The following is a 22,355-nucleotide window of genomic DNA, read 5'->3' as shown; positions in this document are numbered from 1 at the left end:
TGATGATTTAAAAAGACAGAATAAGACCCCCAGCACAGTACATGACATATCATCACACTCAGTGATCAGTGGCATTAATCAATAACACCAATTACAATTAAACATCTGCTGCAGAGCACAGCAGAGTGACATCACAAACCTAGAAAGACCGGAATGCCACATTATGACACAATTTCAGGTACATAGCTCTGTCCTCAAACTGCAGGATCAGGCTGATAATCACAGCCATGTTTCATACTTATCCTGGTACAGGTCTCTGTGTGTAACATAGGGACAATCACTGCTCGTTCAAAAAAAAGCTTGTCTATGTCTCTGCAGCAGTACAGTGAAAACTGTAAAGCATATTGTACCATTTCAAAGAAAGAAAGAAAGAAAGAAAGGATGAATGAATGAATGAATGAATTTGGCAATGAAAATTTGCCAGCATGGTTTATGTAATATCTTTTGAGTGAGATTATTGGCTGGTTGCAAAGTAGAAACCAGATAATTGCCTGATTCATGTAAACTCAGAGTTTTCCAATTATCTGATTACCTATGTGCATGTAAACATGTTGATTGAATCAAACATTTAATTTGCAGCAGCTATCACAATATTAAGTGCCTGTAAACACACACACACACACACACACACCTTGTTCTGCTTTGTTCTCACTAATGTCATTGCCTCTTTTCATTTATTCTTTACCATTATGCTCAACCAGCATGTCTCTCTCTCTCTCTCTGTCTGTCTTTCTTTCTCTATGTCTCTCTCGCTCTCGCTCTCCATTCACACAGCAATAAAAAGCAGCACATAACTGTTTCTTCATAATTGACACACGTTTTGTTTCTGTGGTTGTGTGAACTGCAAAATTTGCATTGAATCTGACTTTTTTAGATCAGATTTGATATGTCACTGATCATGATTTACAGCCACTTTGATATGTGGAATTGGAATCTGATCTATATTCAATCTGTGACAATATGACTAATTATTTTTTAATTTATGTGACTTTTACATCAGTTCATGGACACTGATAAATGATATGTCCACAGCATTTTCATTTTAATTTGAGGTCTTCAGGAAATGGAACTCTTATAAGAACATGAATTTTGTGGAAATTGTGTTAAATGCTTTTAAAAAACCAACATTAGAAAGACCTTTTTTCTTACAAGTTAATATGAAAATGTAGATCATTGAAATACTAAACTCATTTTCTCTGTGCTCATCTCAAACTTGTTTCATTCTCTTTGGAGATTTTGTGATTGAAAGTGGCCCAGCACATTGTGCTTAGGGTGAAAATATTAATATTCTTGCCCAATACATTACTATAAACATTTGAAATTGGTTTATGTTTTCATTTTTTAAAGCATTTAATTATTGCTCTGTTTTTCACACAAAAATCATTTGGGGAAAAAAGTTTTTTCAGATTTAAAATTATTAGAGAAACATATGCCTTTGTCCCAAACATTCTAGAGACATCTGTGTGTTTCTGAAACAACAAACTGCCAAAAATACCTAACACTTGCAAAGAAGAAGAATCCCTAAACATCACAGAAGTCGTACGAACAAACACACAGCTGTACTCAGGACAAAGAAACAGGATCAACTCAGTGAGTATAAAACCTCACATTCACACACATCAAAACAAAAACACACATCTTTTTCTACAAACGTAACATTCAGTAAACACAAAACAACAACAAAGCATTAATTGTTTGTACCCTTGATCTTCTCCAGCACTGTGGCAAAACAATTCAGCAACTATCTTAACCCTAACCCTGAACCAAACCATGCTCAGCATATTGAAGAATAATCAGAACAGTATGCTCTACCCAGTGTAAGACCCTGATCCAACATCCAAACCACAGTCTGCACTAAATGGAGAACAAGGGAGAATACTGTATTAAGTAAAAAATGTTACCCTTGATCTTCATGGTGGCTGAGGTCTTCTGGTCTCCACACAAGCAGGAATATGTTCCAGCATCTTCAGGTTTGAGATCATTGATGGTCAGCTCCAGAGAAGACCCACTCTGCTTGATTAAGTATTTCCCTCCAGACTGGAGCAGCTGTGTTCCTTTCCTCCATTCCACAGGAACTCCAGGTTTAGAAAGTTCACAGTGCAGAGTGACACTGCTGCCCTCCTCACACTCCTGGCTCTGCAACCCATGCCTGAATATCACCGGCAAAGCTGAGGAGCAAAAGTGATGGGATGATTCTGACAATGAGGTTCCACTATACAACACGGCAACTGAGATCATTTGGTCTCCGAGGAGCCACTCAAAGAAAAACAAGAGAGACAAAGAAACAAAGTGAAGAGAGACAAAAGAACAAAGACATAACTAGGTTGCATAATTTCTACAGGAGCAAAGTGTTTTGGGTTTAACCCTTGGTTCTATTAATCATCCAGCTGCAGTTCAACAGGGCAATAAGGGAATGTGAGCCAGAACTAATCAGGGGGCAGTGCAGATGTTTTGGGAGCACATGTGACTCCTTGGTGTCATAGAATATGTCTTCACTCTCTGTGTGGTGAAACATACTTTCATCAAATGACATAATCCAGTACCATTTCAAGTTGAGTGTCCCAAGACTCTGTTTATTTCTACAGACAGTCATCTGAATATTCATGATGGGTGGCAGTAATTATGTACTAAAATCTTCTCATCTGTTCTGATCAGCTTCTTATCAGAATGATTTAGGAATCATAGTGGCAATCAGGTGAGCAAAGAAGCCCAGGAGACTCTGGCCCCTGCAGATTCCTCCAGCTCCTCTGGTAGGATCCGTAAAGGTTTCCAGGCCGAAGTTTCTATGAGCCCAGTATCTACCCTGAGGCCTCTGTCCAGCTAGCTGTGACTGGTACACATGCAGTGGGAGGCGTCCATGGACATCCATATACAATTCCTGTACCATATCCACCGGTTTCCCTCAACAGAAAAGAGCAGAGGTTCTACTCCTTGCTCCTTCTTGATTGCAGAGATCTTCACCTGATCCCCACTGGAGAAACCCTCCAGAGTTAACTCAATTGACAGCTTTGCATTATGGCTCCGCTCCCTCTTCATGACTATTGTTCGAAAAAGCGACCACACCCACAGTCACTGCACCTAACCTAGATTCAATCCCCCTGTCTCAGACCCTGATCCAACATCCAAACCACAGTCTGCATTAAATGGAGAACAAGGGAAAATACTGTATTAAATAAAAGAACATGTTACCCTTGATCTTCATGGTGGCTGAGGTCTTCTGGTCTCCACATGAGCAGGAATATGTTCCAGCATCTTCAGGTTTGAGATCATTGATGGTCAGCTCCAGAGAAGACCCACTCTGCTTGATTAAGTATTTCCCTCCAGACTGGAGTAGCTGTGTTCCTTTCCTCCATTCCACAGGGACTCCAGGTTTAGAAATTTCACAGTGCAGAGTGACACTGCTGCCCTCCTCACACTCCTGGCTCTGCAGCTCATGCCTGAATATCACCGGAAAAGCTGAGGAGCAAAAGTGATGGAATGATTCTGGTGATGAGTTTCCACTACACAACATGACAACGGAGACCTTTTGGACACAAAAATAGTCTCCAAGGAGCCACTCACAGAAACCACAAAGAGAGACAAAGAAACCCCAACATCATTTGTTCTATCTACTCTTTGTCAGAACACAATTTCCGACTGGAACCCACCTACTGCTGTTTACATTTCTGGACAACCTCTGGACAACTGCTGCCATAAGCTTCTAAGCTCCAGAAAGTCAGAAGCAGCAGGATTCTCTTTGCCCAATGAAGCTGAAATAATATCTCACTACAAGGTACAACACATTTTCTGTGATTCTTCTTTAGGTACATGATAGCAGTGGACATCTGCTGGCTTTGTGACTTTAAAATAATTGAAGTTATCTAATAACACAAATTTGAAAGTAGGACCACACCAGAAGTTCTCCCCTCAGCTCTATATATATCCTGCAAACACATCATTTCTATGTTGGACAAACTCTCTTCAATCTGCTCACGTGACAGACCTCAACTCAACTGCTCCACAATGAGAGTTTGCTCTTTGCTCTTGGGCTCATTTACACGTTATACATTCACTCTATTCCCCCAATCTGCCTCTCATCTCATCATGCCGCCCCCTCTCCCTCATCATTCCATCCCTCCCCCTCATCATCCCAACGCTTCCTTTTGCGGCCGTGCTTCTCCCAGCCTCTTACTCGATGGCTAATGTGCTCCTGTTGACCTTCGTCCCAACTGCTCCTCATTGCTGTTGTGCCATAACCAGCCTTGAACTTTACAGCCCGCACTTTCTTATTTAAGGTGCTTCTGTGGACCTTCGCTCAAACTACTCCCATTTTTGCGGCCTCGCCGCACCTTGACTCTAACTTTGCAGCTCACACTCTCTCCTGGTTTGGACCTTTGACCAGACTCACCCCTTTGCAACTGTGTCGGCCCTTGCCGCTAATATTAAAGCTTGCACTCTCTGCTCAGATACTGCTATGGACCTTTGTCCCAACCTTTTCCATTTGTGGCCGCACCACCACCCCTTGCTTCTAAACTTTACAGCTCATGCTCTCTCCTGCTGTGGGCTTTCATCCCAATACTTCCCTTTGTGGTCACGCTGCTCCCAGCTTCCAGCTTGTGTTCTCTTTTTTCATGTGCTGCTGTTAACCTTTGCCTAAACCCCTCCACTTTACTGCTGCGCTACACCCACCCTTCAGCTTTCAAGCTCTTACACCTTCTTTTCATTTGCTGCCATGGATCACCCCAATCCCCTACCCTTTGCCTCCACCTCTACAGCTCATCCACTCTCCTGCTGTGGAACTTCATCTGAACCTCTCCCTTTGTGGCCAAGACGTCACCTGCCTCCAACTTCCCTACTTGTGCTCTCTCTTCCGATGCTGCTGTGGACCTTGGTCCTGGCCCCCACATTTCAACCATGCTGCATCCTGCATTTAACTTTATAGCATGCATTCTGTCCTGTTTTGGACCATCGTCCCTGCCTCTCCCCTTTGAATCTACACCTCTCCCAACGTCTAGATTTACAGCTTGTGCTTTCTCCTGGCATGGACCTTTTCCCAACACCTCCCCTTTGTGGCTACGCCACTCCTAGCCTCTAACTTTCCAGCTCACATGCTCTCCTCAGATGCTGCTGTGGACCTTCTTCCTATATTCTCTTCTTTGCAGCTGTGCTGATCAGCCTCTTACTTTACAGCTTGCACTCTCTCCTCAGGTTCTGCTGGACAGCTTTGTCCCATCATCTCCCTATTGTGGCTACACTGCATTGTCTCTAAAATGATAGCTTATGGTCTCACTTACTGCGGACCCTCATCCCAACCCTTCCTCTTTGCAGGCTTGCTGCTCCCAGCCCCTAACTTCCAGCTCATGCTCTCTCCTCAAGAGATGCAGTGGAAGAACCTCCTGCCCCATGCCCTGGACACTCATCTTTGATTTATCCTCACCCTCTCACCTGTTGCCTCTTCCCAGCACTTGCCTTTTACCATCTGGGCATCTGTCACCCTTGAGTCGACTTTTGACCCTGCCTCAATGCTTGAGATCCTCATCATGATTTGGATTCTGTTTCTTTCAGGTTTAGCTCCCATGTGAAAAGCTGAATTCTGTTTGTCTTGCTGTTCTTGCTGTGCCAAACTTCAGCTCTCCTTTGGGACTTCTGATTTTCACCACCACACTAGTCATCCCTCTAGGTCACCCTTCCATTTGTCACTTCCTCTTTCTATTTTTTCCTTATATGCTAATTGAACAACATCTTTCAAAGGTATACCTTCGAACTGAGGACCACTCTATCACTGCGGCACTTTGGGAACTTGAATATTCCAGTCACGTCACCCTCCACCACAATAACACTTCAATGGTCAAGATAATTCATAAAAGACATTTAATTTATTTAACATAATGTTAATCGTCTATCATCTTACATGGTCCTCAGTCATGCACCAGTATATTAAAGAGACCCTGATCCTGATCCAACATCAAAACCAATGTCTGCATTAAATGGAAAACAAGGAAAAATACAGTATTAAGCAAATAAATATGTTTCATACCCTTGATCTTCATTGTGGCTGAGGTCTTCTGGTCTCCACACGAGCAGGAATATATTCCAGCATCTTCAGGTTTAAGATCAGTGATTGTCAGCTCCAGAGAAGACCCACTCTGCTTAATTAAGTATTTCTCTCCAGACTGGAGCAGCTGTGTTCTGTTCCTCCATTCCACAGGAACTCCAGGTTTAGAAATTTCACAGTGCAGAGTGACACTGCTGCCCTCCTCACACTCCTGGCTCTGCAGCTCACGTCTGAATATCACCGGCAAAGCTGAGGAGCAAAAGTGATGGGATGACTCTGGCAATAAGTTTCCACTACACAACACGGCAACAGAGATTATTTGGACACAAAGACAGTCTCCGAGGAGCCACTCAAAGAAAAAAAAGAGAGACAAAGAAACAAAGTGCAGAGAGACAAAAGAACAAATACATAACTAGGTTGCATGATTTCTACAGGACCAAAGTGCTTTGAGTTTAATCCTTGGTTCTATTAATCATCCAGCTGCAGTTCAATAGGGCAATGAGGGAATGTGGGCCAGAACTAATCAGGGGGCACTGCAGATGTTTTGGGAGCACATGTGACTCCTTGGTGTCACAGAACATGTCTTCACCCTCTGTGTGGTGAAACATACTTTCATCAAATGACATACTCCAGTACCATTTCAAGTTGAGTGCCCCAAGACTCAGTTTATTTCTACAGACAGACATCTGAATTTTCATGATGGGTGGCAGTAATTATGTAGTAAAATCTTCTCATCTGTTCTGATCAACTTCTGATCAGAATGTTTTCGGAATCATAGTGGCAATCAGGTGAGCAAAGAAGCCCATGAGACTCTGGCCCCTGCAGATTCCTCCAGCTCCTCTGGTGGGATCTGAAGGCGTTTCCAGGCCAAAGTTTCTATGAGCCCAATGTCTACCCTGAGGCCTCTGTCCAGCTTGCTGTGACTGGTACACATCCAGTGGGAGGCGTCCATGGACATCCATATACAATTCCTATACTATATCCACCGGTTTCCCTCAACAGAAAAGAGCAGTGGTTCTACTCCTTGCTCCTTCTTGATTGCAGAGATCCTCACCTGATCCCCACTGGAGAAACCCTCCAGAGTTAACTCAATTGACAGCTTTGCATTATGGCTCTGCTCCCTCTTCATGACTATTGTTCGAAAAAGCGACCACACCCACAGTCACTGCACCTAACCTAGATTCAATTCCCCCATCTCAGACCCTGATCCAACATCCAAACCACAGTCTGCATTAAATGGAGAACAAGGGAAAATACTGTATTAAATAAAAGAACATGTTACCCTTGATCTTCATGGTGGCTGAGGTCTTCTGGTCTCCACATGAGCAGGAATATGTTCCAGCATCTTCAGGTTTGAGATCAGTGATGGTCAGCTCCAGAGAGGACCCACTCTGCTTGATTAAGTATTTCCCTCCAGACTGGAGTAGCTGTGTTCCGTTCCTCCATTCCACTGGGACTCCAGGTTTAGAAATTTCACAGTGCAGAGTGACACTGCTGCCCTCCTCACACTCCTGGCTCTGCAGCTCACGCCTGAATATCACCGGCAAAGCTGAGGAGCAAAAATGATGGAATGATTCTGGTGATGAGTTTCCACTACACAACATGACAACGGAGACCTTTTGGACACAAAGATAGTCTCCAAGGAGCCACTCACAGAAACCACAAAGAGAGACAAAGAAACCCCAACATCATTTGTTCTATCTACTCTTTGTCAGAACACAATTTCTGACTGGAACCCACCTACTGCTGTTTACACTTCTGGACAACCCTTGGACAACTGCTGCCATAAACTCCTAAGCTCCAGAAAGTCAGAAGCAGCAGGATTCTCTTTGCCCAATGAAGCTGAAATAATATCTCACTACAAGGTACAACACATTTTCTGTGATTCTTCTTTAGGTACATGATAGCAGTGGACATCTGCTGGCTTTGTGACTTTAAAATAATTGAAGTTATCTAATAACACAAATTTGAAAGTAGGACCACACCAGAAGTTCTCCCCTCAGCTCTATATATATCCTGCAAACACATCATTTCTATGTTGGACAAACTCTCTTCAATCTGCTCACGTGACAGACCTCAACTCAACTGCTCCACAATGAGAGTTTGCTCTTGGGCTCATTTACACATTATACATTCACTCTCCTCCCACAATCTGCCTCTCATCTCATCATGCCGCCCCCTCTCCCTCATCATTCCATCCCTCCCCCTTATCATCCTAACGCTTCCTTTTGCAGCCGTGCTTCTCCCAGCCACTTACTCGATGGCTAATGTGCTCCTGTTGACCTTCGTCCCAACTGCTCCCCATTGCTGTTGTGCCATAACCAGCCTTGAACTTTACAGCCCGCACTTTCTTATTTAAGGTGCTTCTGTGGACCTTCGTTCAAACTCCTCCCATTTTTGCGGCCTCGCCGCACCTTCACTCTAACTTTGCAGCTCACACTCTCTCCTGGTTTGGACCTTTGACCACACTCACCTCTTTGCAACTGTGTCGGCCCTTGCCTCTAATATTATAGCTTGCACTCTCTCCTCAGATACTGCTATGGACCTTTGTCCCAACTTTTTCCATTTGTGGCCGCACCACCACCCCTTGCTTCTAAACTTTACAGCTCATGCTCTCTCCTGCTGTGGGCTTTCATCCCAATACTTCCCTTTGTGGTCACGCTGCTGCCAGCTTCCAGCTTGTGTTCTCTTTTTTCATGTGCTGCTGTTAACCTTTGCCTAAACCCCTCCACTTTACTGCCGCGCTACACCCACCCTTCAGCTTTCAAGCTTTTACCCCTTCTTTTCATTTGCTGCCATGGATCACCCCAATCCCCTACCCTTTGCCTCCACGTCTACAGCTCATCCACTCTCCTGCTGTGGAACTTCATCCGAACCTCTCCCTTTGTGGCCATGATGTCACCTGCCTCCAACTTCCCACCTTGTGCTCTCTCTTCAGATGCTGCTGTGGACCTTGGTCCTGGCCCCCACAATTCAACCATGCTGCATCCTGCATTTAACTTTATAGCATGCATTCTGTCCTGTTTTGGACCATCATCCCTGCCTCTCCCCTTTGCATCTACACCTCTCCCAATGTCTAGATTTACAGCTTGTGCTTTCTCCTGGCATGGACCTTTTCCCAACACCTCCTCTTTATGGCTGCGCCACTCCTAGCCTCTAACTTTCCAGCTCACATGCTCTCCTCAGAGGCTGCTGTGGACCTTCTTCCTATATTCTCTTCTTTGATCAGCTGTGCTGATCAGCTTCTGACTTTGCAGCTTCCACTCTCTCCTCAGTTTCTGCTGGACACCTTTGTCCCATCATCTCCCTTTTGTGGCTACCCCGCATTGCCTCTAAAATGATGGTCTCACTTACTGTGGACCCTTATCCCAACCCCTCCTCTTTGCAGCCTTGCTGCTCCCAGTCCCTAACTTCCAGCTCATGCTCTCTCCTCAAGAGATGCAGTGGAAGAGTCTCCTGCCCCATGCCCTGGACACTCATCTTCGATTTACTCTCACCCTCTCATCTGTTGCCTCTTCCCAGCACTTGCCTTTTACCATCTGGGCATCTGTCATCCTTGAGTCGACTTTTGACCCTGCCTCAGTGCTTGAGATCCTCATCATGATTTGGATTCTGTTTCTTTCAGGTGTAGCTCCCATGTGAAAAGCTGAATTCTGTTTGTCTTGTTGTTCTTGCTGTGCCAAACTTCAGCTCTCCTTTGGGACTTCTGATTTTCACCACCACACTAGTCATCCCTCTAGGTCACCCTTCCATTTGTCACTTCCTCTTTCTATTTTTTCCTTATATGCTAATTGAACAACATCTTTCAAAGGTATACCTTCGAACTGAGGACCACTCTATCACTGCGGCACTTTGGGAACTTGAATATTCCAGTCACGTCACCCTCCACCACAATAAAACTCCAATCGTCAAGATAATTCATAAAAGACATTTAATTTATTTAACATAATGTTAATCGTCTATCATCTTACATGGTCCTCAGTCATGCACCAGTATATTAAAGAGACCCTGATCCTGATCCAACATCAAAACCAATGTCTGCATTAAATGAAAAAGAAGGAAAAATACTGTTTTAAGCAAACAAAAATGTTTCATACCCTTGATCTTCATCGTGGCTGAGGTCTTCTGGTCTCCACACGAGCAGGAATATGTTCCAGCATCTTCAGGTTTGAGATCAGTGATGGTCAGCTCCAGAGAATACTCGCTCTGCTTAATTAAGTATTTCTCTCCAGATTTGAGCAGCTGTGTTCCGTTCCTCCATTTCACAGGAACTCCAGGTTTAGAAATTTCACAGTGCAGAGTGACACTGCTGCCCTCCTCACACTCCTGGCTCTGCAACCCATGCCTGAATATCACCGGCAAAGCTGAGGAGCAAAAGTGATGGAATGATTCTGGCAATGAGGTTCCACTATACAACACGGCAACAGAGATCATTTGGACACAAAGACAGTTTCCGAGGAGCCACTCAAAGAAAAAAAAACAAGAGAGACAAAGAAACAAAGTGCAGAAAGACAAAAGAACAAAGACATAACTAGGTCGCATCATTTCTACAGGACCAAAGTGTTTTGGGTTTAACCCTTGGTTCTATTAATCATCCAGCTGCAGTTCAAAAGGGCAATGAGGGAATGTGAGCCAGAACTAATCAGGGGGCACTGCAGATGTTTTGGGGGCACATTTGGGTCCTTGGTGTCACAGAATAAGTCTTCAACCTCTGTGTGGTGAAACATACTTTCATCAAATGACATAATCCAGTACCATTTCAAGTTGAGTGTCCCAAGACTCTGTTTATTTCTACTGAATCATCTGAATTTTCATGATGTGGTGTCAGTAATTATGTAGTAAAATGTTCTCATCTGTTCTGATCAGCTTCTGATCAGAATGTTTTCGGAATCATAGTGGCAATTAGGTGAGCAAAGAAGCCCAGGAGACTCTGGCCCCTGCAGTTTCCTCCAGCTCCTCTGGTAGGATCCGTAGGTGTTTCCAGGCCAAAGATTTTATGAGCCCAGTGTGTACCCTTAGGCCTCTGTCCAGCTGGCTGTGACTGATACACATCTAGTGGGAGGCATCCATGGACATCAATATACAATTGCTGTACCATATCCACCAGTTTCATTCAACAGAAAAGAGCAGTAGTTCTACTCCTTGCTCCTTTTTGATTGCAGAGATCCTCACCTGATCCCCTCAGGAGAAACCCTCCAGAGTTAACTCAATTAGGCTGGCTCTGTCGGACATCAGACAAAGCTCATGAACATAGCTGAGGGTGTGGACATAGATCGACCAGTAAACTGGCAGCTTTGCATTATGGCTCAGCTCCCTCTTCATGACTATTTTTCAGAAAAGCAACCACACCCAGAGTCACTGGGTCACACACAGAGTCACACACAGAGCCACACCTTCCCGTCTCATGCCATCAGGAAGCATTATTTGTCACATAGTCACCCACATTTAAAGACTGTCCCACAAGGGGATGCTATTGTGCTTTGCATCAGAGACACTCTGTGCTCTTGATTTTGTCCCCAAGTCATTTCAAATATTCTGGAGAAGATTGCATTTCTTCCAAAAATGAATTAATCACTGCCCATGTATTTTGTGACTGCTGTGGACAGTCTGTACCTCTGTAACCCAGCATTATGGCAAAACAATATAGTACCTATCACCTACTTAACCCTAACCCTGAACCAAACTGTGCTCAGCATATTGAAGAATAATCAGAACAGTATGCTCTACCCGGTGTGAGGCCCTGATCCAACATCCAAACCACTGTCTTCTCTAACTGGAGAACAAGGGAAAATACTGTATTAAATAAAAGAACATGTTACCCTTGATCTTCATGGTGGCTGAGGTCTTCTGGTCTCCACACGAGCAGGAATATGTTCCAGCATCTTCAGTTTTGAGATCATTGATGGTCAGCTCCAGAGAAGACCCACTCTGCTTGATTAAGTATTTCCCTCCAGACTGGAGTAGCTGTGTTCCTTTCCTCCATTCCACAGGGACTCCAGGTTTAGAAATTTCACAGTGCAGAGTGACACTGCTGCCCTCCTCACACTCCTGGCTCTGCAGCTCACGCCTGAATGTCACCGGCAAAGCTGAGGAGCAAAAGTGATGGAATGATTCTGGCAATGAAGTTCCACTATACAACACGGCAACAGAGATCATTTGGACACAAACACAGTCTCCAAGGAGCCACTCAAAGAAAAAAACAAGAGAGACAAAGAAACAAAGTGAAGAGAGACAAAAGAACAAATACATAACTAGGTTGCAGGTTTTGGGAGCACATGTGACTCCTTGGTGTCACAGAATAAGTCTTCACCCTCTGTGTGGTGAAACATACTTTCATCAAATGACATACTCCAGTACCATTTCAAGTTGAGTGTCCCAAGACTCTGTTTATTTCTACAGACAGTCATCTGAATTTTCATGATGGGTGGCAGTAATTAAGTAGTAAAATCTTCTCATCTGTTCTGATCAGCTTCTGATTAGAATGTTTTAGGAATCATAGTGGCAATATGATGAGCAAAGAAACCCCAGGAGCCCCTGCAGTTTACTCCAGCTTCTCTGGTAGGATCCGTAGGTGTTTCCAGGCCAAAGTTTCTATGAGCCCAGTGTGTACCCTGAGGCCTCTGTCCCGCTGGCTGTGACTGGTACACATCCAGTGGGAGGCGTCCATGGACATCCATATTCAATTGCTGTACCATATCCACCAGTTTCCCTCAACAGAAAAGAGCAGTAGTTCTACTCCTTGCTCCTTCTTGATTGCAGAGATCCTCACCTGATCCCCACTGGAAAAACCCTCCAGAGTTAACTCAATTAGGCTGGCTCTGTCGGACATCAGACAAAGCTCATGAACATAGCTGAGGGTGTGGACATAGATCGACCAGTAAACTGGCAGCTTTGCATTATGGCTCAGCTCCCTCTTCATGACTATTGTTCGAAAAAGCGACCTCACTCAGTCACTGCACTTAACATAAAGTCAATCTTAACATCCCTCTTCCCAACACCTGTGAACTACACACTAAGGTTCTTGAACTCATCCACTTGAGGTAGGTTCTTGCCCCGGCCCTGGGGGACCTTCCCGTCTCATGCCATCAGGAAGCATTATTCCTCACATAATCACTCATGTTTAAATATTGTCCCACAAGGGGGTGCTATTGTGCTTTTCATCAGAGATACTGTGTGCTCTTGATTTTGTCCCCAAGTCATTTAAAAAATTCTGGAGAAGATTGCATGTTTTCTAAAAATAATTAATCACTGCCTATGTATTTTTTGACTGCTGTGGACAGTCTGTACCTCTGTGATGTCTGTAACCCAGCATTATGGCAAAACAATATAGCAACTATTACCTACTTAAACCTAACCCTGAACCAAACCGTGCTCAGCATATTGAAGAATAATCAGAACAGTATGCTCTACCCGGTGTAAGACTCTGATCCAACATCCAAACCAGAGTCTGCACTAAATGGAGAACAAGAGAATGTACTGTATTAAGTAAAAAACATGTTACCCTTGATCTTCATGGTGGCTGAGGTCTTCTGGTCTCCACACGAACAGGAATATGTTCCAGCATCTTCAGGTTTGAGATCAATGATGGTCAGCTCCAGAGAAGACCCGCTCTGCTTGATTAAGTATTTCCCTCCAGACTGGAGCAGCTGTGTTCCTTTCCTCCATTCCACAGGAACTCCAGGTTTAGAAAGTTCACAGTGCAGAGTGACACTGCTGTCCTCCTCACACTCCTGGCTCTGCAGCTCATGCCTGAATATCACTGGCAAAGCTGGAGAACGATGGCTAATATTATAAATCAACATTTAAACCATTGAAAATAAAGGGTAAAATAAAGTCAAGGTTTGGGAAGAACATGGCCACAAAGATGACAATAGAACGGGTTTCACCCATACCCTTAACAACAATGGCTGCTGTGGTCCTTTGATCTCCACATTCACAAGTGTATTCTGCACTGTCTTCAGACACTAGGTCTCTGATATGAAGCTGAAATGTGGTGCCTCTCTGTATCATTTCATATCTGCCTCCTGATCTAAGCCTTTCTGTGCCTTTCTTCCACTGCACGTCAGAACCAGATTTTGAGAGTTCACACTGAAGCAAGACTTTTTCCCCCTCCATGACTTCTTGTTTCTTCAGCTGCAGTGTGAACTTGGCAGGCACCTCTGAGGAAGAGTAAACAAGCACTGCTTCATCATAAAAGTTTATCTAGTGTTAAATACTCAAGGCACGAAATTATGTGTGGTTGGTAATTGTTCATTTGATTTTCATTTGTGTCTTGAATGTACAATCTGTGCCAAGGTCTGTGGTTCTCAAAAATCCTTAACTGCAAAACACCCATTGCCGTGAGATATTTTATAGCGGCATGGAGTGTTTTCAGTCTCAGTGCTAAAATGAAACTGATGAGTTGGTGTTGTGCTGTTGTGTGTTGCTCAAATACAGTCCCCTGCCGCGTAACTTCACTCAGCATCAGGGCTTTATTAGAGCCATTTTGTGATGTTTACTACCACCTGCAGCTTGTCAAGAAAAAGAAGTGTAGGTTCTTCAGCGCACTGTGATGGAGTCTGTGGGTGTGTTGAGCTTAAGAAATTCCAGAAAGAATTCAGAGCCTCAAATAAAGAAAGAGTCATTGTGTAGTGGACTTGGACGGGGTTATTTACAAAGCGTTGTATAAATGCTAGATAAAGGACTAGAGGAACACTAGAACAGGAATATACTCAGGCTGGACTTGTGAGACTGCCCACGAGCAAGACACAACATACTGTAGCTGTATGGTCACAGGAGGCAATGACCAAACAGGCGGCAAGCAACCATTTAATATACAGACTCTAATCACTCTAAAACACAGATCTCCTCGAAGGGCACTGTAAGACTCTTAGAAAGAAAGGCATGTCTTATCTGGAACAAAAAGAAAAGTACAAATGAAATACAGTGCAGACTTTGCCAATGAACCTCAATATGCATCTGCTGTAATGTAGCAGTTGTGTTTAGTAAGATGTGCAGCACGAAAATAATGAAACCAATGCAAACATAGCTCCATCACTAGTGCAAGGACACAAGCGGACATCCACACTGCAGCAGGGGTCCTTCCACACTGGCGTAGTTCCTGCATCCACCATATCTTACTCCAAGCAGAAAAAAACTGCGGTAATTTGGATGTTAACATTTTGTTCAGTTAGCTTTAGTAGATATTTTCTGTAATGTTTAGAGTTTGCTTTTGTTAATAGTTCACTGTGTGGCACATTAATTCTGTGTTGGACAGCTTTCAGCTTTTATTACGGTTTCACTACGGCATTGTTTCCACAGCCTTCAGTGTCACATCTCTTTCATCAAGGGCTGCACTCATTTTTGTGTTTGATCTTTTAATGATGATGGGAGAGTCTGACCTCTTTGTAACATCTAAAGTCAGGACTCTGTGGCGGTCTGTTCTTGTGTGAAAATGATTTCTGTCTCTGGAATTTAGTTAATATTGATTATTTCTGTGAACAATTTAGTTTCCAGTCTGACTGAAATGCCCACCATAACCTCTACCTAATTCCACTTCAAAAGGATAACAATATTTCATTACTAAGGTCCCTGTGTAAAAATGAGCAGAACGGCTGGACACTTATTAATTATTGAACCAATCTAATAATTATGTTAAGGATCCAGGGGAAGATGCATTGGACTCTGTTCTTACCGTGGACTGTGAGTTTTGCAGTGCTCCTGGCAGTTCCTACGTCACACGTGTACATATCATCATCCGTCTTTTCCAAGTCCTTCACTGTGAGAATGAGGACCGCTCCCTTCTGAACCATCTGATACTTTCTTCCAGCCTTGATCTCCTTCGCACCTTTCAGCCAAGTCACTTTAGCTGCTGGCTGAGCGGTTTCACACTCCAAACTGACTGTCCCTTTCTCTTCAGAACCAGTGTCCTTCAGCTCCCGAGTGATCCTGTTCACAAGCTCTGAAAACACAGAGGACGTCCAGTTAAACAGTGAGTCTGGGTATGAGCGCTTGGGGATTGGCTCCTCAGGTGTGTGAGGTATGAAACACTCTCTGTCTGAATGTGTGTTTCTGAGACTGTGTTTGAAATGCTGCAGTTTCAAAACAGAAATGTCTATGTTGATTAAATAATGAGGCTTGTATAGTCACCCTGAAACATGATTTCGAGGCCTGACTTTTATTTATAAATACATCAGTAAACAGTGAATAGCTAAGAAACAAAAAGGGGGATGCTTTTGGAAAAATACTGAAAGATCAACACCTTTGATCTCCAGTCTGGCCTTTGAAGTGAGCCCACCCGTGACCTCACAGCTGTACTCTCCCGAATCCTTTGTGGTAACATTGTGGACTGTCAGCTTCAGGACTTTATGCTCCTGACTGATCTCATACTTTTGGCTCTTCCGAATGGACTTTCCATCCTTAAACCAACAGGCCTCCAGGCCGAGGTGAGAGACTTCACAGGAGAACGAGGCATCTTCTCCAGGAGTCGCACTCACCTCCTCCAGGTCTTTGGAGATGATGGGGACCTCACCTACCCCAAAAATAGAGGTAAACACAAAGCTGTTTTGAGGAGTTTGAAACTCTTCAGTTACCACACAAGTCACTATAGTCCATCTGTTGCTCTGCATACTTTGTTAGCCCTCTATCACCCAGTTCTTCAGCGCTCAGGACCTCCACAGGCTGAAGTGCATATGTTGCTATACATGCTTTTAAAAGCCTCCTTCCCCCCTGTTCCTCAGCGCTCAGGACCCCCACAGAGCAGGTGTGATGTGGTGGTGGATCATTCTCAGCGCTGCAGTGACACTGACGTGGTGGTGGTGTGTTAGTGTGTGTTGTGCTGGTGTAGAGTGGATCAGACACAGCAGTGCTGCTGGAGTTTTTAAACCCTGTGTCCACTCTCTGTCCACTCTGTGAGACACTCCTCCAGCAGCACTGGGGGGGTCTTGACCACTGAAGGACACAGGGAAAAGGGCCTACCAATGTATATGGAGCAAATGGAGAAAGAAAAGTAGATCCTAGCTGTGAGCTTTATCAGCAGGTGTTCCGCTTGCACCAAAAGACAAAGCAGGTAAGTCCCAACCTTCCTGGGTGACTTGGGACAGGCAGTGGAAACAGTCTCAACTGACCAAGCTTCTTAGAAACCCCTAGAAACATCTCACCTTCGACGGACAGCGCTGCCCTAGAGTTCAAGGTCCCGAACGTAAAGAGCACCTCCCCAGAGTCGGACGCAGTCACTCCTCGGATGGTCAATGTGTATTTGCGCCCTTTGCTGCTGATCTGGACGCGCCCCCCAGTGGTGACCCGCTGACCTTTGAGGCTCCAGGAACATTCTTCAGAACTTTCTCGTGAGAGGATGCACTCAAACACACAGGTCTCACCAGCTTTAGCCTCCACAGATTTCAGACGCTTGGTGATGCCGATGCTGATGTCTGTGGTCAGAGGGAAAAAGCAAGAGTGGGACATTGTCAAGACTGTGTGTGTGTGTGTGTGTGTGTGTGTGTGTGTGTGAAAGAGAGAGAGAGTGAAAGAGAGAGAGAGAGACAGTGACCAGGTATATCAACAGATATAAATTTGTGAAATTGCCCATGGGTGAGTGTGTGAATGACTGGGCGAGTGTGTGAATGACTGGGCGAGTGTGTGAAGGACTGGGCGAGTGTGTGACTGATTGAGTGAGTGTGTGAATGACTGGGCGAGTGTGTGAATGACTGGGCGAGTGTGTGACTGATTGGGTGAATGTGTGAATGACTGGGTGAGTGTGTGAAGGACTGGGTGAGTGTGTGAAGGACTGGGTGAGTGAGTGTGTGAATGACTGGGTGAGTGTGTGAATGATTTAGTGAATGTGTGAATGATTTAGTGAATGTGTGAATGATTGGGTGAGTGTGTGAACGATTGGGTGAGTGTGTGAACGATTGGGTGAATGTGTGAACGATTGGGTGAGTGTGTGAATGACTGGGTGAGTGTGTGAATGACTGGGTGAGTGTGTGAATGACTGGGTGAGTGTGTGAAGGACTGGGTGAGTGTGTGAAGGACTGGGTGAGTGAGTGTGTGAATGATTGAGTGAATGTGTGAATGATTTAGTGAATGTGTGAATGATTTAGTGAATGTGTGAACGATTGGGTGAGTGTGTGAACGATTTGGTGAATGTGTGAACGATTGGGTGAGTGTGTGAACGATTGGGTGAGTGTGTGAATGACTGGGTGAGTGTGTGAATGACTGGGTGAGTGTGTGAATGACTGGGTGAGTGTGTGAATGACTGGGTGAGTGTGTGAATGACTGGGTGAGTGTGTGAATGACTGGGCGAGTGTGTGAATGATTGGGTGAATGTGCGGTGCTCTGTCCAGGGTGTGCTCCTCCCTTGTGTCCAGTGATTTTAGGTAGACACTACCAACCTGACAAGAATGAAACACTTACAAATGATGAATGGATGAATGAATTGATGAATGATAACATATTCAGCTACTTTCAGTGCAGTTCCCAAATGTTCACTAATGACTCGTTGAAGAGAACTGTGTAAATGATGGGAACGTGTCTGTCTTCGTCCTTGTACCTCGTACTGTCACCGTAGACTTTGTAAGGTCTGTGCCAAGATCGCAGCTGTACTGCCCAGCGTCCATCTGGGTGATGTCCCGGATGGTCAGACCCAGGCTCCTGCCATCGTGTAAGAGCTCATACTTGTTGCCTGCAGAAAGGACTACACCATCTTTCCTCCAGACAGGTGACACTGTGGGCTTTGAGGCTTCACATCTCAGGGTTATTGTGTCCTTTTCTTCTCCAACCACATCATCCAACAGCTTCAGGAACACGCCCTTCTTCTCTGTGTTTCAACAAATAAGAACAGAACATGGAACTGAATCAAAAGACTCGTTAAAGAGCAGAAAACGGGTTTAGCCTCACTCCAGTTCAGGGGGTTGGGGTGGGGGGGGTGTCTCACTGCAGTTGTTTCTCTGTAGGAAAGTTCACCTGTTATTCACTTTGGACCCTCTCTGAACTGCTACCGGACGATTTACCCCTCTAAATTTATAGAGAGAGTTTTAGAAGACTCTAATGATGCTAACGGAAATTGTTAACCACAAGTTTCTTAAAAACATCAGTTTTAAAAATATAAAAGGAGCGCTGCTTTCCCTGGTTGTGGTCATTTTATTCTTCCCATAAATTGTTCTGTTCTCTTTTCCATTGGTCAGTTTTTATGTTTTTCATTTTGGTAAAAAACTATGTCACGGGAACACACTGGATATTGATTTTGTCTTGATCAGAGCACACTCCAATCCCAACATTTGTATTGAAGCACCCAAAGGCAATTAAAACATCTAAATGCTTTAACCTCCACAAATGCCTTTTCATGAACGGTAAATGCAGCAAAGTCATGATGAAGAACATCTGTGTGTGCAGCAGCAGCCGAGGGGGTGTGTGCAGTGTGTGATGTGGATTCTGAGATGGAATGGAGTCATATGGGAGTGGGGAGGGGAGGGGGGTCCTTAATTTGTATTAGTTTTAATAAATGATTCCAGCAACTGATGCAAACCTGTGTGAGGTACCTATAAATCACCTTTACCAGTTCAGAAAGACTCAGACAGGAAATCGGAGGAACTCCAACTTGTAAATTCAAAACTCGATTTGTGATTGTCGTTAACATACCTTTCACCTTCAGGCAGGCGGTCTCCTTCTTGTCTCTCATACTGAAGGTGATTTTCCCACCGTCCTGAGGGGCCAAGTTCTTGAGGGTAACCGAGTGCCTCTTACCCAAATGCTGGACAATGTTGAGATCATTGCTAAAGAGTGGCTTGTCATTGAGGAACCACTGAGCTTCCTCATCAGCGTAGTTCACCTCACATGTAAACACCGCATCAGCCCCTTCATCCACTTCCAGGTCTGTCAGGTGTTTGGTGAGTTCTATTTTCCGGACTTTGGAAACAAACCATTGATAATCATAAATAAAGATTTAACTATTTACTCACACTTCTAATATAAACACCTTCTGAAAACAATGTAAACTACAGGTATAAAGAAGGAGCATGTCACATGTCACCATCTATCATATCACTATGGCAACCTTGGTACAGGCTACAAAGTGTCAAGTGGGAATTAACATAAGCTATAGTTAATTATTTCAAGACCATATATATATATATATATATATATATATATATATATATATATATATATTGGTGTAATATACATATAAATAACATTTTTTTTCCATTTATAGAAGGTAGTGGACGTCTTTATAAAATATTAAATGGTTTTATAGAAGGAGGATTCATAGCTCATTTATCAGAAGATACAGACATCAGTTGTGGGCATTCTTGGCCGTTTATATCATTCATTCATTCATTATCTGTAACCCGTATCCAGTTCAGGGTCGTGGTGGGTCCAGAGCCTACCTTGAATCATTGGGCACAAGGCAGGAATACACCCTGGAGGGGGCGCCAGCCCTTCACAGGGCAACACACACATTCACACATTCACTCACACACTCAAACCTACGGACACTTTTGAGTCTCCAATCCACCTACCAACGTGTGTTTTTGGACTGTGGGAGGAAACCGGAGCACCCGGAGGAAACCCACGCAGACACAGAGAGAACACACCACACTCCTCACAGACAGTCACCCGGAGGAAACCTACGCAGACACAGAGAGAACACACCACACTCCTCACAGACAGTCACCCGGAGGAAACCCACGCAGACACAGAGAGAACACACCACACTCCTCACAGACAGTCACCCGGAGGAAACCCACGCAGACACAGGGAGAACACACCACACTCCTCACAGACAGTCACCCGGAGGAAACCCACGCAGACACAGAGAGAACACACCACACTCCTCACAGACAGTCACCCAGAGGAAACCCACGCAGACACAGAGAGAACACACCACACTCCTCACAGACAGTCACCCGGAGGAAACCCACGCAGACACAGGAAGAACACACCACACTCTTCACAGACAGTCACCCGGAGGAACCCCACGCAGACACAGGGAGAACACACCACACTCCTCACAGACAGTCACCCGGAGGAAACCCACGCAGACACAGAGAGAACACACCACAGTCCTCACAGACAGTCACCCGGAGGAAACCAACGCAGACACAGAGAGAACATACCTCTGTGATGAGAATGTGACTGCGATACTACCTGCTGCGCCACCGTTTATATCAATATCAGAGTTATACCATATCGACCAAAATTAAGAAAGATATTGTGATATAAAATTTGGCCGTAGTACCCCGCTCTACCATGACGTACTACACTTCAGTACAGGGAGGCATCATCTGCCTCTATAGCGGATCTGAACCTGAGGGGGGTGCTGCAGACCACAATAAACACATTTTGTTTGACAGTTTGGAAACTTCGATGTTTAAAGCAACACAATTCGGCAGCAAAATGTCTTACAGAGAGATATTCACCTGAAACAAAATTAAATTACATCTGGGTTTAACTGATTAAATATTACAGCCCTAGACTGGTGACCCCCTAGTGCCGAGCTCTAGACAAGCTTCATAAGTTACCTTCAACAGTGAGAGTGGCCTTGCTCTCACATGGTCCGACCTGGCAGCGGTACTCCCCGGCATCATCTGGGTTTAACGCCTGGATTATCAGCTGCACTTCAGCAGGGCTCTGATTCATGATGTACTTGTCTGAGGCTTTCAGAGCAGTCTGACCCTTGAACCAGCGCACTTCTTTAGGAGCGGCCGAGAGCCTACATACAAACCTAGCCAAAGCCTTCTCTTTTCCTGCTACATCTTTAAGAGGCTCCACAACCTCGATGGGGCGCTCTGTGTGTAAAGAATAAGACGAGGGACCGGTCAGAGGAGTTCTTCATGTAAATAATAAAATGGTAGAAGTAAGTTATGCTTCATTAATGACATCACACTTCTACAAGAAAATGAACAAGAAAGATAACACCCTTTTGTTCATTTTCAAAGCAGCTCTACTGTTTATTTACATGTGCTATTAAAATATAAGTAGTGAACCAAGCACACAACACGCAAAAAGCAGAAAATATAGGTCCAGACATCTGTCACCAAGAGGAACAGCCCTAACCTTTCACTGTGAGCTGAGCTGTTGACTTGCTTTTTCCAGCAGTGAACTGCACCGGACCCGACAAGGACGCCTTGGTCTTTTTAAAGGTAAGACGATGCATCGTTCCTTCCTTCTCCATTTCAATATCACTGCTCTCCTTCAGACTTTCTCCATTCAGGGTCCACTTCACCGGCTTCACCGTCTCCACGCTAATTTCAACCTCAAAGTGAGCTGCGAAGGGCTCGGTCACCTCCACTGACTTAAGCTCCTTCACGATGCTGATGGCCTGCTCTGGAGGTCGGGAGAGCACAGG

General features: G+C 44.6%; 2 protein-coding genes across 2 annotated transcripts in view; both read right to left on the bottom strand.

Annotated features, from left to right (window-relative positions):
• obscnb (obscurin, cytoskeletal calmodulin and titin-interacting RhoGEF b) overlaps nucleotides 1–22,355 on the bottom strand; it is a 128,383-nt gene that overhangs the window by 59,785 nt on the left and 46,243 nt on the right. The window contains 7 exon segments of the mRNA XM_066682573.1: nucleotides 15,708–15,974; nucleotides 16,275–16,544; nucleotides 17,173–17,442; nucleotides 18,561–18,827; nucleotides 19,649–19,915; nucleotides 21,529–21,795; nucleotides 22,064–22,333. Of these exon segments, the coding sequence (XP_066538670.1) occupies nucleotides 15,708–15,974; nucleotides 16,275–16,544; nucleotides 17,173–17,442; nucleotides 18,561–18,827; nucleotides 19,649–19,915; nucleotides 21,529–21,795; nucleotides 22,064–22,333 (1,878 nt within the window).
• On the bottom strand, nucleotides 132–14,149 carry LOC136708561 (obscurin-like). Its single transcript, XM_066683197.1, has 9 exons — nucleotides 13,927–14,149; nucleotides 13,536–13,802; nucleotides 11,854–12,120; nucleotides 10,132–10,398; nucleotides 7,317–7,583; nucleotides 6,017–6,283; nucleotides 3,190–3,456; nucleotides 1,902–2,168; nucleotides 132–139 (listed from the first exon to the last, which is right to left on the bottom strand). Exons 1-9 carry the CDS (start codon nucleotides 14,147–14,149, stop codon nucleotides 132–134), a joined length of 2,100 nt encoding a protein of 699 aa, XP_066539294.1.

The sequence above is a fragment of the Hoplias malabaricus genome, chromosome 10, assembly GCF_029633855.1.
Source record: "Hoplias malabaricus isolate fHopMal1 chromosome 10, fHopMal1.hap1, whole genome shotgun sequence".
NCBI lineage: Eukaryota > Metazoa > Chordata > Actinopteri > Characiformes > Erythrinidae > Hoplias > Hoplias malabaricus.
This window is presented reverse-complemented; position numbering and strand designations above follow the sequence as displayed.